Source organism: Emys orbicularis, chromosome 1, assembly GCF_028017835.1.
Source record: "Emys orbicularis isolate rEmyOrb1 chromosome 1, rEmyOrb1.hap1, whole genome shotgun sequence".
NCBI classification, from domain to species: Eukaryota; Metazoa; Chordata; order Testudines; family Emydidae; genus Emys; species Emys orbicularis.
In genome coordinates, this window is record NC_088683.1 from 87,304,450 (window position 1) to 87,321,302 (window position 16,853).

Below are 16,853 nucleotides of genomic sequence, written 5' to 3' on the forward strand. Positions count from 1 at the left end.
AATCATTTTTGTTGCTCTTCTCTGGACTTTCTCCAATTTGTCCACATCTTTCCTGAAATGTGGCGCCCAGAACTGGACACAATACTTCAGGTGAGGCCTAATCAGCGCGGAGTAGAGTAGAAGAATTACTTCTCCTGTCTTGCTTACAATACTCCTGCTAATACATTCCAGAATGATGTTTGCTTTTTTTGCAACAGCGTTACACTGTTGACCCATATTTAGCTTGTGATCCACTATGACCCCCAGCTCCCTTTCCGCAGTACTCCTTCCTTGGTAGTCATTTCCCATTTTGTATGTGTGCAACTGATTGTTCCTTCCTAAGTGGAGTGCATTTGTCCTTATTGAATTTCATCCTATTTACTTCAGATCATTTCTCCAGTTTGTCCAGATCATTTTGAATTTTAATCCTATCCTCCAAAGCACTTGCAACCCCTCCCAGCTTGGTATTGTCCGCAAACTTTATAAGTGTACTCTCTATGCCACTATCTAAGTTATTGATGAAGATATTGAACAGAACCGGACCCAGAACTGATCCCTGCGGGACCCCACTCGTTATGCCCTTCCAGCATGACTCTGAACCACTGATAATTACTCTCTGGGAACGATTTTCCAACCAGTTATGCACCCACCTTATAGTAGCTCCCTCTAGGTTGTATTTCCCTAGTTTGTTTATGAGAAGGTCATGCAACACAGTCTCAAAAGCCTTACTAAAGTCAATATATACCACATCTACTGCTTTCCCCCCATCTACAAGGCTTGTTACCCTGTCAAAGAAAGGTATCAGGTTGGTTTGACACTATTTGTTCTTGACAAATCCATGCTGACCATTATTTATCACCTTATTATCTTCTAGGTGTTTGCAAATTGATTGCTTAATTATTTGCTCCATTATCTTTCTGGGTACAGAAGTTAAGCTGACTGGTCTGTAATTCCCCGGGTCCTTATTTCCCTTTTTATAGATAGGCACCATATTTGGGGACTTCCTCTTTGATTTGTCACCAGGCACATCTATAATGGTATAGAAATAAATAATAATAATATTGTGTGCTTCTATTTTTACCAACAGCGTTCCCTTTGCAGACCCTCCCCTCCAGAATACTTCTGTCAAAATGTCTGGACTATGCTTTCTGACCCTAGACCTCACCCTGTGATGCCTTTCCATGGCTCCTGTCATAGCAGGTCTGCAGATCATCATCTCTGCATTGGCTGGAATTAGAATTAGGGTGGAGGTCTTCTGCCCCTTGTTCTCCCTCAGCTCAGGGTTTTTCAGGTGTGAGCTTGTATGTCCAGGCTTGCTAGAAAGTAGCCCTGCTTTACAGTAACAGTATTGCAGAACACTTCAGTTTATCACAGTCTACATGTGCAAACAGGAGTAAACTAAATCACAATAAATCACACAGGGTCAGACTGTGCCCCGCTCCTTTGCAAAGGAGTTCGTGAACAAGGAGCTTCCCCATTTATGACCCCAAATAGGGACAGAGCGCAAATGAAGTCTGGTTTTGGTTATATGAGCACAAGGACTGCACAAGACCAGTGTTAGCTACCTGAACTGGGATGGGGAGGAGACAGAGCCTGTGCCCCATCACTTTCCACACTGGCCACATGCTGTACTTTCTTAAGGGGTGAAGCAGTGGCTGTGCTCATGGAACTTCAAGAGTCAATGCACGCACTTCTTTGAGTTGCACTGGACTGATTCTTCATTGCTTGCACTTTGTTTTGCCAGTTACACCAACTCTGGGGAGAAAAGGAATGGGAGACTGGTACCTCGACAGAGCAGGGAGCAAACTGGAGAGGAAGAGCTGAGGCTGGAGAGGGAGAGGGAGAATCTATGGAGAATCTCCAAGGGTAGGGATCTTACTCTCTGCTGCCTTGCACCTTGGGGAGTCATTGGCACCTGTGCAAAGAGAATCAAAATGGGCGTGAAATGCTCCCACCAGTGTGAGTGGAGAATTCTGATTTGGTGGTGTTTCATATACATTGTGCACAGGTGTAAATTTAAATCTAAACCTGATAAATATTTGGTTTTCAAAAAACATTTCTGTTATAATTTTCCATCTTTTGTTTAAAATATTTGGTTTAAAAAAATCCAAAAGATTTTATCACAAATTTCAGTTTTTCATGAAAAACAAACAAAAAAATTATCAAAAGTGAAAATTCTATGACAGTTTTCACTTTTGATTAAAAGCTGTTTACCTTTGCTTCTCAAAGAAAAAATGTTCACCAGCTTTATTTTACCTCCACTTTGCCCTCTCCTTCTCCCATCTCATCTCTCATTCTCCAGCTTGTTCCCTAGTGTCCCACCCTTGTCTCTCCAGAGTGGATGAAAATAAATTGACAAGATGCAAAGTAGTGGAGAATTAGATCCAGTGATTTTGCAATTGCCAGAATAGAAAGTGAGCAAGAGGAGGAGAGACACATAGGAAGAGAACAATCATGAGGCTTAGAATGAGATCAGCAGAAGATGCAATTGTGGAAATGAAATGAGCAAGCTGCAAAATCAGGGAGATCAGGGACTGGTGGCAAGGCTGATAGGCTGTGGTAGTTGGGGTGTATTACAGTACAGGGCTGGAAGTGTTTGTGTTCCACTCTGGAAGACAAGCAGACACATTCGAGGATCCCAAGCCTTACCCAGAGAAGAGACTGGGAGAGGGGTTGGAACAAGAATGAAGCTTCATCCATTACCTAGCCTTCTTTTCTTAGCATAGCCCTGTTACTTTTTCAACATCCCTGTGCTCAGTTCCCAGTCACAGTGCCAGAAAGGGAAACACAAAGCTGCTCTATTAAAGAAAAAGATGAAAAGCAGCTCCCAGGGCCAATTCCATATCTCTTATTTCTCCATAAATGTTGAGCTTTGTGCCTTAAAAATGAACCTACGGACTTGGCATTTTGCCTCTTGTGGTGTCATAAATCTCTGAAAATCAGCATCAAGGTAAAGATGCAAATAAGGGACATTTTCTGACATAAGAATCAGGATAGGCCTGTTACTAGTCCAATTTTTATTCATAAAGCCTTGTCTTTAAAAAAATCTGTATTTTGGCCCTAATTAATTCCTTGAGTCGCCTTAAAAAGGAACATTCAATGAGTGTGCAAAGGTTTGAGTTGCTAAAGCCACTTCTGGCTTATACTCAGGACATTGGCTTGCAATAGGCTTTCACTTGTATAAAAAGTATAGCGTAAAAACACAATCCTTTATTTACATAGCATGGAAGTGCACAGAATCTTCAGTTAAACTGTAAGCTCCTCATGGCAGGACCCATCTGCTAATCCATTTGGGCCAGGCCCGATCCTGATTCTCCTCTCTATCTAGCCTCTCACTGACCCCTCCCCTGTATTGCTTACTTGGTTCTATTTTCTGAATCTAGGGCTGAAAAGTTTATTGATTATACCACTTTCAGGCAAGCTCTTCTTACACAGTATCTCAAATCGCTGTTTCTTCTAGGTATTAAAGGCTAGATCCACAAAGAGATCTTAGGCTCAGTATTGGCATGACCAATTTTAGGCACCCTGCTGCCCATTGGAATCTTCAGCCCTAAATTAGGTGTGTAGGCTCCTTATACAATGCATGGGGACTGGAGAGTGAGGCACCTAAGAACGGGAGTCACAAAAGCCAGCTCATTGAGCAGGGATCCACCTGCTCAATGGCAAGGAAAGGGGTGGGGGATGGAGGGGCTTAAGTTTCACCTGTCAAAGGGAGTTAGGTTGGGAGTTACCTACCTGTGGACTCCACTTGAGAGTCACAGCCAAGAACCCTCTCCTGGAGTTAGACACCTTTTAGAAGTTAGACAGCTTTTCTCATTGAAAATGAGATGATGGTACAGCCCCCTCTTATTCAATAGCCCACAGGTTAGAGCCCTGATCTCAGATGTGGGAGATCCCACATTCTAGTCCTTACTCTGCCTGAAGTAGGGCAGCAACTTGAACACAGGTCTTGCACCACCTACAGAAGTGCCCTAACTACTTGTTTAGCCTGAGGTGGAGCGCCTGAGGTGGCGCACCCAAGCTCTCCTGCAGAAGCTGTTCCATTTTAGTCGTTGAGCCAGTGAGAGCATGCGAATGCCTATGGCCTAGTTGTTACACACTCATCTGGAAGACCCAAGTTCCAATCTCTGCTCTACACTAGGTCTCAAGATATGAGGTGCCACACTCAGAATCAAAGGCCACTTTTAACCATTTGGCCCCAACTAACTTGTCCAAGGTCACATCTGTCAGTGATAAAGTCATAAACAGAACCCAGGTACTTTGACTTCCATTCCCTTTCTTTTTACCTTTAGACCACACTGCTTTTATACAGGCACACACAGCCTGTGTTTTTGTACCTCGACTTTTATATATGATACTGAAACTTTTTCAAGTGGTGCTCCAAGGGGCTTGTGCGCAGTTGGCTGTCACGCTATACAGTAGTTGCTTTATATTAAAGAGACCTGTGAGTAGTTCAGAGTTTACATTGATGTTTTAAAGAATACTGGGCCAATTTAGCTGCAATTAAATAATACCCTTTCAAGCTAGATATTTTAAGATGGCTGCATATTGAAACTACTGTTTCAACTAAAACTGTTTCCATATGTCTGAAATTAGGTGCTACAATTAGTGGGAGTCAGCAGTGCATAATTCAAAACAGCACACAAAACTCTGGTATTGCTTTAGGTGAGATACACATTGCTATTGGCAGTTAGAAGTAATTGCTGGAATGTAGCACGCTGTAATAAATTAAATGTGATCTATGCTAAGCATGCATGCTTGCCATCTGGTTGCCAGAGAGTTGCTGTTATTACTTTGCACGTAAATACAAGTGATGTTTAAATGCAGGGAACTGAAGTGTGCCATATGCATAAACTCCCAAATGATTTAGGGCTCCAGTCCCCTCGACTCAACATTTGTTTTAAAATATGAAATAATAAGACAATTTGGAATTGGAGGTCTCCTTTCTTTGCAATTATCACAAACTACAATAAAATGAAGCCAACATATTAGACACTGCAACAATAAGGCCATTCTGTGAATGGATTGCTTTGTAGCATGCTACCTGGAATACACTGAATAACACCGAATTCCTCCCCTTACCTAAGGTATTTGCTGATTTCTACTTGTAGGGGTCTCAATCCTTAGAGCCCTGCAAATTTGCGGATATCTACTTTATATCTGCAGATGTCTGTGGACCATATTTGTGGATGGATGCGGATCCAAATTTTATGTTCAGAGCCCAGCAAACCTGCAGATATCTGCGGACCACATTAGCGGATTGCGGATCGGATGCAGATACAAATTTTGTGTCCACACAGGGGGCTATCAATCCTTTAGCTGCTGCACATGCAGAAATTCCACTGACTTGCATGCAGACTGACTCGGCCTGTATTTGCACACCTCTAGGTGGACACACTTTACTGGGATGACTTCAGTGGGAACTCTATCCACAAATAGTAGCTACAGAATCAACCTTGGATGAGCCAAATCCTGCCCTGGTTTACACTCTTTGCAAACCCAAGTCAGGGCTGAATTTCTTCTCTCTGAGCATCACCTGTAGAAAGGTTACCAAGGAATCGTGTGAATGAGGATACACAAATCACACTCTTCTGTGATCAAACTAGAGAGGCAGTGGTCACCAATCCTGGTGTAGCTATTGTCATAGGGCTCAACATTACGTGGTAAAGTGGCATTACATAACCTTATGGAGATGGCACACAACTGGTGGAGATGCTGAGAGCCTAAGAAACTCCTCAGCCTGGCACCTCCTGCTACTTCTACTACAGATTCCCTTGTTTAGTGAGTCCCAACCCCAGCATGAGGGGAAGTTCTTTCTCTGCTTTTACCAAAGGACGGGGAGCAGGAAGCAGTTTTCCCTTGTCGTCCCCTTATTTTAACCCTTTATTGGATTAATAAAGTAACTGCTAAGGACACTGGCCTCTTCAGTGAGCCTAGAGGCTTTCATTCCTTCAATGAAAAGAATGCACTTAAAAGTTTCTTTCTAGACCAGAACAGCTGCTGCCCTCCCATGACTTTTTACATAGAAGGGTGCATTTTAGTGAATAGACTTATGTATTCCTTTGGACAGGTACTCCTTACTCCTTTCTTAACCAAACCGGGGCCCAATCCTGGAGAAAGCTAACTGAATAACTCCAGTGATGGCTGATGTTGTTTGACTCTTCACGTGTATTGTTAATTTTTAACAGTGACAATCCTTATGACCCTTTAGCAAGGCAATTGCTTTCAGACTGTGGGTTGGATACTCAGTTGGGGTAAACAGGCATAATGGAACACTGATGTGTGCCAGCTGAGGTTCTGGCCCTTTAAATTAAAACACTATCAAAGCCCTGCTATGGAGCTAACATATTCTTCCGTGAAGAAAACAAACAAAAAGTGAAAAACTGTACAAAGAATCCTCCCTTTGGATGCAAAATTTGAGGGAAATTAAATCACAACTTAATTTATTCATATCTGATCTTTTCATTTAAAGGTCAGGTTTTACACTGGGATATCTATATGTGATTTTCACTGAATTCAGTGAGAACCACGTATGGCTATCTCAGGGCAAAATTCTCACTGAATTCAGTGTGAATTCCATGAACATATCCAAGAGTGGAAATTTGGCCCTAAATGTCTATGAACTGAATCATTAAACTGCTGGGATGGGGGTGGGAAACTGTGCCCAAATAAATTTGTTAAGTCTCTAAGATGCCACAAGGACTCCTCGTTGTTTTTGTGAGAATTCTGTGTATCAACAGATGCTTTACTAAGGCTTGGTCTACACCACAAAGTTTTGCCAGCATAGGTAAGTTGGCTAGAAGTGTGCAAGGAAAAATCATACCACCGGCTGACATAGCTATGTTGGTAAAAACCCCAGTGTAGATGCAACTATGCCAACATGAGTGCTTCTGTTGACATAACTAGTGTCATCAGGGAAGTAGTGTTACTATGCCAGCGGAAAAACTCCTTCTATTGTACACACTGGGTCTACACTAGAGGGCTCTGCTGGCATAGCTTTACCAACAAAGCCTTTGTAGTGTAGACAAGCCCTTATTTACTTGGAGATGTATATTGATCCCCAGCACGATGGCATGGGGAGCCTTACTTCAAAGAAAATAATCAACACAGTCTAACAGAATAAAACTGATCTTTCTTTTTGTTAATAACTCACCCCATTTTCTATTTTATTCCAAAGGAAAATCAAAAGTTTGATTTAACAAACAAAACACATCTGAAAAGCACTGTAAACTGATCATCTACCTCTTGAAAGACCACTAGAGGGAGCAGATTTTACCAACAGTCCACCGAGGATACCTCACCACTAACAAAAGTGTAAACCCAGAGATAGCAACACAACAGATCTTAATTTCTGTATTAGGGTTTCATTAGAGGGAATCTCTCAGAAAACTAGTTGAATTATCAGTGTAAGCAAAAAAGCAAAACAATGCATTGTGTAGCAGATCTATATGTTCTTTATTTTCTGTTGTTTGTAATGTATAAAATAACCTCTTTTCAATATTGTCATTTTTCTTTTAGCAAATGTGATTTTTACCTTCTATTTTTCTTTTGTTTACCTCTTTTTTTCATATTAGCGTCCATGCACATAGCATGTATGAGGGAGTGGGGTTTCTTAATTAACTAGTATGTCCTTCTTCCACAGAATTACAGGAAAATTATAGGGTCAACGTAAGCAGTGGCTCTTTTTGGTTTATTTTACTTTAATTTGTTGGTGACAGTGGTAGTTATTTAACAGGGACATGGACACCATCAGTTGAAAAATAACCCCATTTCTGTCAAATTTTGACCTTTTGTTACAAGTAACATTTAAAATTACTAGAACTGAAAGAGAATGGAGAAAAATATTTTTCTGTTTTCTCCTTCCATCACATTTGTTTACTTTCTGAAATTAACAATATCTTTGTGTGTGTGTGCCAGTTTCAACATTTTTCCAGTATAGTCAAATCACCTGTTGCTTGTGTGGGTCTTTCACAAAGCAACACGGGAGAGAGAAACATTTTTAAAAGTAGGAAAATGTGATTGTAAAACCACACAGATGTAGTACTTGCAACTACTTTTAACTCATTTCTTGAAATTAACTAGATTTCAAGTTGACAGTGGCACTTTAAGATGAGAAATATAAATTCTGGAGCAAAGGTTATAAGGGGACTGAATTCAGGGCCAACATTACTTGACAGTATCCCTTTAACATGCCAGTGAACTTACCTCTCCCCCAGTGCAAGGAAAGGGACTTGAATATCTTGAAGTGCAAATTGCTCCTTTCTTTGTCACATCGTCCTCTAGGCCAAAAGTTGCCGAACAGTTAGTGGAAAAATACTTGTAAGGCTTCCATGTTTTCCCAAAATCCTGGGATCGCTCCAGAACCATGGCTGCTGGCCTTGGTGACTTAAACACCATGATTATGTGAGTAAAGTAAAACTCAGCTTCCAAATCCAGCTGGATCCTCTCCTTGTGCACATCCTCAGCTGACTGCCACCATGTGCGAGGCAATCGGAAGGAAGAGTCGGCCATTGCAGAGGGCGGATGAGCCAGATGGGTGTGAGCAGCATTGCATTTGTCACACTTGGGCCGCTTGCATGTCAGGTCCGCATTCTCACCATATGAACAGTAAAACTCGGTGGAGTTGCGCCCACATGTGGTATCTGTCCACAATCTTCGTCCATGGGCTAGGTTTCCCATTCGAGGGTTGCATGCTTTTTCGCAATGGGACCCAACTCCAACAACACTGCTCAGTCCTAGGTGAAGGAAAGTACGTGTTAATCTAAAGCAATTGATCTTTAACGGCATTGCTCTCAGACGACTGCATTCAGGTTACCATGTGAAACAGCTCCCTGTGTAACCTTCACACAAGTGTAGCTAAATCCTGCACTGGCCAACACAGAGATCAAGAAGAGAAGCCCAGAGTCAGGGGCTGAAGGGAACTGCTGCAGACTAGGGCAGCCCTCAGGACTGCACCTGTTTCAGTGGCCAGAGAACACCTGGAGCACAGGCCTGCCCCAGCCATACTTCCTCCTGGTCCCAAAATGCCCCCGGCTATTCCACTGAGGGGCATTTACAACAGCCCTACAGCCCCTTTGCCTCAGCCTAGCTCCCTCTCCCTCTGCAGTGGATGCTACATTAAACCCAGGGGCAGCAGATGCCGCCTAAGGCTTAGTGTGGTAGATAAGGAACGCTCAAGGGTTCCCTGGAAACCACACACAGGAAAAAGTCCTATTGGGTAGTTTCTAGGGAATCTTGAGGGTTTTTTAGCTACCACAATAAGCATTATGGAGCACTCCCTGGTATGGCAGCCACCTCAGTTGGGAAAGGGAATATTCCCTTCTCTTGCTGTCCTGTGTTAGGGGAAACCAAGCTGCTTCCTGAGCTATCCCAGAAAACCCTGAGGATTTGAAGTGGGGCAGTGACCCTGTCTGAATACCCACAAAGATATATTGGTATCTCAGGGTATGGCCATACAACCCCTCTCCTCAAGACCCCAGAAAGAGACCCATCCCATCACAGGACAGGGAGGAGGCCATGAAGAAAGCAGTAAGTAGCGTGGAGGTTGGGTGGTGCTAGGGCTTACTGGGCAGATGAGGTAGCTGAGTTCTGGGTAGGAGACAGGGAGGCGAGTTGTGGAGGGATATTCAAGCAAGGTGCTTCAGTATTCCTACTGAGCCTGGAGGTTGTTTGCATAGTAGGAACACTGAAGCATCCCCTCCCCAGGTGCTGCACAGGTCAGGATTTAGCCGGTACACTGGTTCATATTTTGGAAGTTTGTCACTAATGGTGTGTAAAGAAAAAATTCCACTGTTGAAATGGTGCTGGCAAGTTGCCCTGTAATTTAGTCTACGTGGTTTTTGTTCAGGTTTGTCTAGAAGTCTTGTTGATTTAAAACTCATGCAATTACAGTGTCTACACAGAAAATAAAATCACCACAGGGGTTCAGTATGAAATCTTTAGCAAAGTTACAGTCATGGTTTAGTAATTTTTATTATAAACTTTCCACCTATTAATGAAGCTGACAGTCAGTCAGGAACTAGATTGTATTTTATGACCCATAGCCATTTAACTTAAAAAAAATAAACAAAACAGCTCTGATGACTTGAAAATGGGCATGCCAAAACATTTGAGGTGCATAATGTGTTCTTTATCACTGGGCCAAACATACACAATAAGCTTTATGCACTAACGATTATGGTTTCTTCTTGGTCTTTTTGCTAAGTTCAAGTGTCATTTTGGTTTACTATCCAATACATCCTTTATCTGGGGGCTATTATTGTTATTCAGCTTTGGTATATAGTAGTTGCACTGGAGTTCTATGCTGCATTAGCAGAGGGGTAGATTTAATGATCTGATAGATTTTCCCTCACCCCCATTTCTAATACCAAGGATCTATGCAAGTTTTTTATACAGATTACTCAGAAAAGCTGTGGAACATTGTTCATAAAGCACTTCTAAATGGGCTGATTGCATTGGCTAAAAATATCTTGGAAAGATTTTAATGACCAAAATACTCTGTGAAATAATGAATCCCCTACAGGGATAAGAAATTAAGTGCATTAAAAAGGACAGTTGCAGGCAAGAACTAAAATAAGACAGTCTCAGCTCAAATTTACAAAATACACTTATGCCCATAACAGTGAATAAATACAACTGTAAAATTTACAGAACAACACTTATCCCTTATAGAGATCCTTTTCAAAGCACTGACCAAACAAACTAATCGACACAGCTCTCCTGAGAGATAGGGAAGTAAGTATTTTACCATGTGCGTTATCAGTTAGGCTTACCATGGGCTGACTTAATTTATGTGTTGGCTGCTTTCTTGGATTCTTTAGCTACATTATTGTAGTGAAGTTACCTGTTAAATAAACAGGTGAACGTTTACTGTAGCACTCTCCACCATTACATTTCAAATTACTACCTCTAATAGCAAGCACTCTTGTGAAGAAATAAATATGTCAGTTCTCAGTCAGGACTCCAATATGATTTTTAATGAGTATCCATATTGATCAAGTGCTATCTTTGTGCTCAATATTGTATAGTATATAGAGGAAAACGTGGACTAAAATCATTGCCCTGCTAAAGTCAATGGGAATTCCAATGGAGCCAGGATTTCACCCATAAGTTCTGCCCCAAGGATCTTACAGTAACTGTTCAGATGCAAAAGCATTATACTTAAATTGACAAATGGATTAAAGTAAATAAAACACTTTCTGTAGTCCTTTGGTAGGCCTGTCTCTTTGGGGCTCTGTCCTGCAGAGCTTGTCCATGATGTGCTGAGCACACAACTCCCATTAAAGTCCATGGGAGGTGAGGATACTCAGAAGTGGTTAGCACCTGCTAGCATCAAAGCCTTATTTCTATACTCCCATGGGCTTTGAATCAGGCCCATAGTTTTCATTCCTTATTTGGGAGTGGATCCTGCTCCCATTGGAGTCAATGAGGACAGGTTCAGGCTGTTGGAATTCACAAGCCATTGCCTCTTATATTGGGGGAAAAAACAAAACCTTTGAATAATAGGAGGGTTTTTTTTTCAAATGAAAAAAATTAGAATGATGGATGCAGAGTGCTGCAATTTGTGAGATGTGACAGTTTTCTGGCTTAGTGCTGTTTACCACAAGAATACAGCAAAATTGACAGACTGGAGCATAAAGATTTTCACACTGTCAGCCACAAACTCACGTCAGCTCTTCCATTACCAGAAAGAGGTGCGTCTCCATACCCCTTAATGGTTATGCTTAACCATATGTTATTTCATAACCTATATACTGTACATACCACTGAACAGCAATCTTTAGTAATGGACAAAAGCACACAAGGTACACCATGACTCACCTGTAAAATATCCAGGCCTAACATATGCTTCCTGTTTAAGCATTTTTTCAGTTGACACACATGCCTAGTAACATTTCACTTACACCCTTGCAATTGATTATATGATTTTTCTATAACAAGCTGATAATGAGGTTTGTTCAAAAAGAAAATCAGCCCATGGCTTGAAAACGCTCCAAGAAAACATATAAACAGTTTATATAACACAACATTAAAGCCTAATTGTGAAGTATGTTGAGATCCTTGTAAGTACAAAGTGTTTATTATATTAAATACATTTGGCAAGGGTGGGAAAGGGGTTTAAAGCTTTGGTTTATCTGTGTGCTAGTTTTGCCATCAGTACTGTAAAGATAATTATAAGCATGACTAAAAACTTTATTTACTACATTGTGAAATCTGCTTTTCTCACTCCCCTCCAATACAGAAGTAATGGTTCCCACACCACAAGGATAGTAACTGACACCAAGATTGTTAGAGCTACATTATCTTGTAGATCTTAGCTGGTAAGACTCAGAATAAGCAGTAAGGAACAATCTCAGTGATACACTGTTGTACTATATGCTAACCAGATACCAAGGAGCTTCTAAATAAATAAGTCAGCCAAAGGGAGTGAATGAAAGCTATCTTATCTTTACTTCATGTAAAGGTGCTATGAGCAACATGAGCGTAGGCACTGTGGGGTGTCAGTGCTAAGGGTCAGTAAAGTCCAGGCATGTTTATCTTATTTGAGATCTTTAGATTGCTTTGCTTGTGCATAAACTTGAAGTAGCAGTTACTTCAGAAAGAATGCACGTGTCTGACTTTTCCCTCAGAGTCAGATGTGATAAAGGGATAGCTCATAGAAATTACAGCTGGAAAACACTTATCAGGACACCCACTCCATCTCCTACCAGGGCAGCTACAGTGCACTGTTTGGTGCTTTGCCCAGTCTAATTCTGGCTGTCTCACATGGTGAACTTCCTAAACTTTCAGTGTCAAGAAGCTTTTCTTGGTGTTTTGTTTAAATATTCCTTTTTTCACTTTCATTCTCATTACCTCCTAGTTATATCCCTCTCCAAACTATTCTAGACAGTCACCATGTCCCCTCTAAGATGTTGCTTAGCCAGTCTGTACCTACAGTATTTAGCCGTTGAAAACTCCCCTTACTGCTGAGGCTGAGGAGATGGACACAAGACTGCTGGTGTGCATCTGCAGTGTTGGGTGGGAAGCAGTGTGACAAGCTGCCCCATATGGAATTTAATTTGCATTCCTGAAAATAAATTCTGGCAAAATGAGAACTGACTTGGGAAATACGCCCATAGTATGTCCAGGAACTAGCGGGAAAGGAAAGTGAAAAAAAGAGAGAAAGGTGACTTGAACATAGAACATTTTACTGTTTGAGGACCCCTTTCTGAGGAATCAGTAAAAGCCCAAACAAAACAAAAGAACCTGAGGTGTGAATGCACACTTCTCAGAAACACTGACTGTTCTTGACCATAGAAGAGGCACTTTTTCCCTTTAGAGGCCATTCCAGCTATAGCTAAAATAATCCAAGCTCGTTATTCGCTTTCCTGCTAAGGAAGCTCCTGTTCCCTGTATCCATATGCAGAAAAAGGGCTGAGTTTAAAAAAGCAACTTAATGGCATTCACCAGTATGCTACATTGTCATCTTTCCTTCTTGGACGAACTGCGCCTTCCTGATGTCTTCCCTGGCTCTCCCATTCCACTTGACTTTTCACACTCTCTTATGAACTTGTTAAAGAGCCGATCACATTTTTAAAAAGCGAATGTTACATCTTTTCCTTGAGAGGCTGCTAAGGAACATTGAGATCCGAAACCTGTACAGGAAAAGTCTAAGGGTGTCTGTTCATATACACGGTGGTGTACATTGCAAGTAAAACTCTTCTTTGTTCGCTCTGAAAATGATAATCGGGCTAGAAAGATAAACTTTGATCGTTAAGGGTAAATACTGCCCTTAACCAGCGGCTTACATATACTGTAAGGAGGAGGAAGATAGGGAATATGAAGCGATTTCATAGTCTGAAACTGTGTTCCCCAGCAGCTTTATTCCTTTCTAGAGGTTAAGGATTGGGGAGAAGGTTTAGAAGGAATGAAAATACATCAAGACCCACCTGCAGCTACAGCAGAGCAGCCCAGAAGTACAATGAGCCAGACCCAGCTCTCCATGGCCAAACTCCTGGGCAAAGTGCATGAATCAAGGAGGAGGACCAGGAGCCTGGAATCTCTTCTGCACATGAAGAAGGTTCTCCAGAGCAAATCCTTCCCGGCAGGTCATTCATTCGCCACTCACTGGCGTGCTAAGGGCAGGAGGGAGGCTCCAGCCCCCGAGTCTCCCCCGGGGAGTGACATCGCGGGACAGCTGCTGGCTCCTCCAGCCCCCGGGGAGCCGCGTGCCTCGCTGAGAACATTTCACTTCCCCGCGGGGACCCGCCGGGCTCCTGCTGCTCCCGTGCAGGGCATGGCAAGCTGAACTCTCCCGACCTTTCACTTCCCGGCCGCCGCCGCCTCCTGCGGCTGCTTCCTCCCAAGGGGCACTTGCAGGAGGTGCATTTTATTGCATCGGTCCCGATCTCTGTGTCTGTGGCGCCCGGGCCCCCTCCCGCGCTGGCTTTCCCCTCCGTTGACAGCCCCTGGCTCCGCAGGCTGTAGCCTCGCCGTACTGCGGCGGGAGCACGGAGCCAGCCAGCGCGAAGGGACTGGCTGCCGCTCCAGGGGGCTGGGGGTTGACACCGCCCCCAGCCACATCTCCTCCAGCGCAGCTACCGGCGCCCGCTACCACCCCGCCTCCCTGTGTCCCCAGGAGCAGCCTCCCTCAGGCCGGGGGCGAGCGGCTAGCTCCGACTGCCCGCTCCTGGCGGGAGCGTTCCGGGGGGCACGGGCTCGCCCGCCTCAGACCCGAGCGTGCTCAGGGCCTCCTCAGTCAGATGGACAGGACAGCAACTGGGGGAGAGGGGGGGGGGGGCGCTCGGCCAGCCCCAGCCTCCCCTATCCTACTCCGACCAGCGCTTCTTCCAGCCACTCCGCCCCGCCCAGCTAGTCCTGTTCTCCCCCTCCAGCCCAGCTAGTCCCCTGCTCCCTGCCCAGCTAGTCCTGTTCTCCCCCCTGCAGCCCAGCTAGCCCCCTGCTCCCCGTCCAGCTAGTCCTGTTCTCCCCCTCCAGCCCAGCTAGTCCCCTGCTCCCTGCCCAGCTAGTCCTGTTCTCCCCCCTGCAGCCCAGCTAGCCCCCTGCTCCCCGTCCAGCTAGTCCTGTTCTCCCCCTCCAGCCCAGCTAGTCCCCTGCTCCCTGCCCAGCTAGTCCTGTTCTCCCCCCTCCAGCCCAGCTAGCCCCCTGCTCCCCGTCCAGCTAGTCCTGTTCTCCCCCTCCAGCCCAGCTAGTCCCCTGCTCCCTGCCCAGCTAGTCCTGTTCTCCCCCTCCAGCCCAGCTAGTCCCCTGCTCCCTGCCCAGCTAGTCCTGTTCTCCCCCCTCCAGCCCAGCTAGTCCCCTGCTCCCTGCCCAGCTAGTCCTGTTCTCCCCCCTGCAGCCCAGCTAGCCCCCTGCTCCCCGTCCAGCTAGTCCTGTTCTCCCCCTCCAGCCCAGCTAGTCCCCTGCTCCCTGACCAGCTAGTCCTGTTCTCCCCCTCCAGCCCAGCTAGTCCCCTGCTCCCTGCCCAGCTAGTCCTGTTCTCCCCCCTGCAGCCCAGCTAGCCCCCTGCTCCCCGTCCAGCTAGTCCTGTTCTCCCCCCTCCAGCCCAGCTAGCCCCCTGCTCCCTGCCCAGCTAGTCCTGTTCTTCCCCTCCAGCCCAGCTAGCCCCCTGATCCCCACCCAGAGAGTCCTGTTCTCCCCCCTCCAGCCCAGCCAGTCCTGTTCTCCCCCTCCAGCCCAGCCAGTCCTGTTCTCCCCCTCCAGCCCAGCTAGTCCCCTGCTCCCTACCCAGCTAGTCCTTTTCTCCCCCTCCGGCCCAGCTAGTCCTGTTCTCCCCCTCCAGCCCAGCTAGCCCCCTGATCCCCACCCAGAGAGTCCTGTTCTCCCCCCTCCAGCCCAGCTAGTCCTGTTCTCCCCCTCCAGCCCAGCTAGCCCCCTGATCCCCACCCAGAGAGTCCTGTTCTCCCCCCTCCAGCCCAGCTAGTCCCCTGCTCCCCGCCCAGCTAGTCCTGTTCTCCCCCTCCAGCCCAGCTAGCCCCCTGCTCCCTGCCCAGCTAGTCCTGTTCTCCCCCTCCAGCCCAGCTAGTCCCCTGCTCCCTGCCCAGCTAGTCCTGTTCTCCCCCTCCAGCCCAGCTAGTCCTGTTCTCCCCCTCCAGCCCAGCTAGCCCCCTGATCCCCGCCCAGAGAGTCCTGTTCTCCCCCCTCCAGCCCAGCTAGTCCTGTTCTTCCCTCCAGCCCAGCTAGCCCCCTGCTTCCCGCCCAGCCCAGCCCACCCTCCTGCCCTTCCCCCTTCCAGCCATCCCCTCTGCCACCCATTATCCTTCTTCCCTCTCAGCCAATAGCTCTCCCAACCATCTGTCTCCAGCTCAGTTATCCTTCCCACCCCCTTCCTTCCTTCAGTCATTGCTACCTCCAGCCATTTTGCCCCAGCAATTTCCCTCTCCTATCCAGATCAGCCACCCAATTGCCACAGCCACCCCCTTCCCAATCACCCCCTCCTGCTTCCCAGCCCTTATCCCTTGCCCCCCCCTCAGCCCCAGCCCCACAGCTCAACCATTCTTTAGTCCTACATCCCTTGTGTCAAATGGCCCATGAAGCAGAGACAACTCACTTCCAGGCTCCCACCTGAACACCGCTGAGGCCTATTTGACATAAGGAGAGACTGCGCTGCCCTGAAAGCCATTTGCTTGCTTGTGCTTTAAACACACCAGTGGTTCCCAAACTTCAACAACCTGTGAACCCCTTTCACTAAAATGTCAAGTCTCGCGAACCCCCTCCTAAAAATGAATATTTCCAGGGATTTTCTCCTTTATCTGAGTATAAATTATAAAAGCAGTGATCTGGGAAATATAAAATTTGATTTTATGACATGCATATTACACACTATTTATTATTATTTATCATTACAGTATTTTTATTACATTATGAAAATGGCG

At 45.3% G+C, this 16,853-nt stretch overlaps 1 protein-coding gene across 1 annotated transcript in view; it reads right to left on the reverse strand.

Moving 5' to 3' along the window:
* Positions 1-14,031, reverse strand: part of NTN4 (netrin 4) — a 97,058-nt gene extending 83,027 nt beyond the window's left edge. The window contains exons 1-2 of the mRNA XM_065421132.1: positions 13,908-14,031; positions 8,185-8,714 (exon numbers count right to left, since the gene is read on the reverse strand). Of these exons, the coding sequence (XP_065277204.1) occupies positions 8,185-8,714; positions 13,908-14,031 (654 nt within the window). The remainder of the gene's footprint in view (positions 1-8,184; positions 8,715-13,907) is intronic.
* Between the last annotated feature and the right edge of the window lie 2,822 nt (positions 14,032-16,853).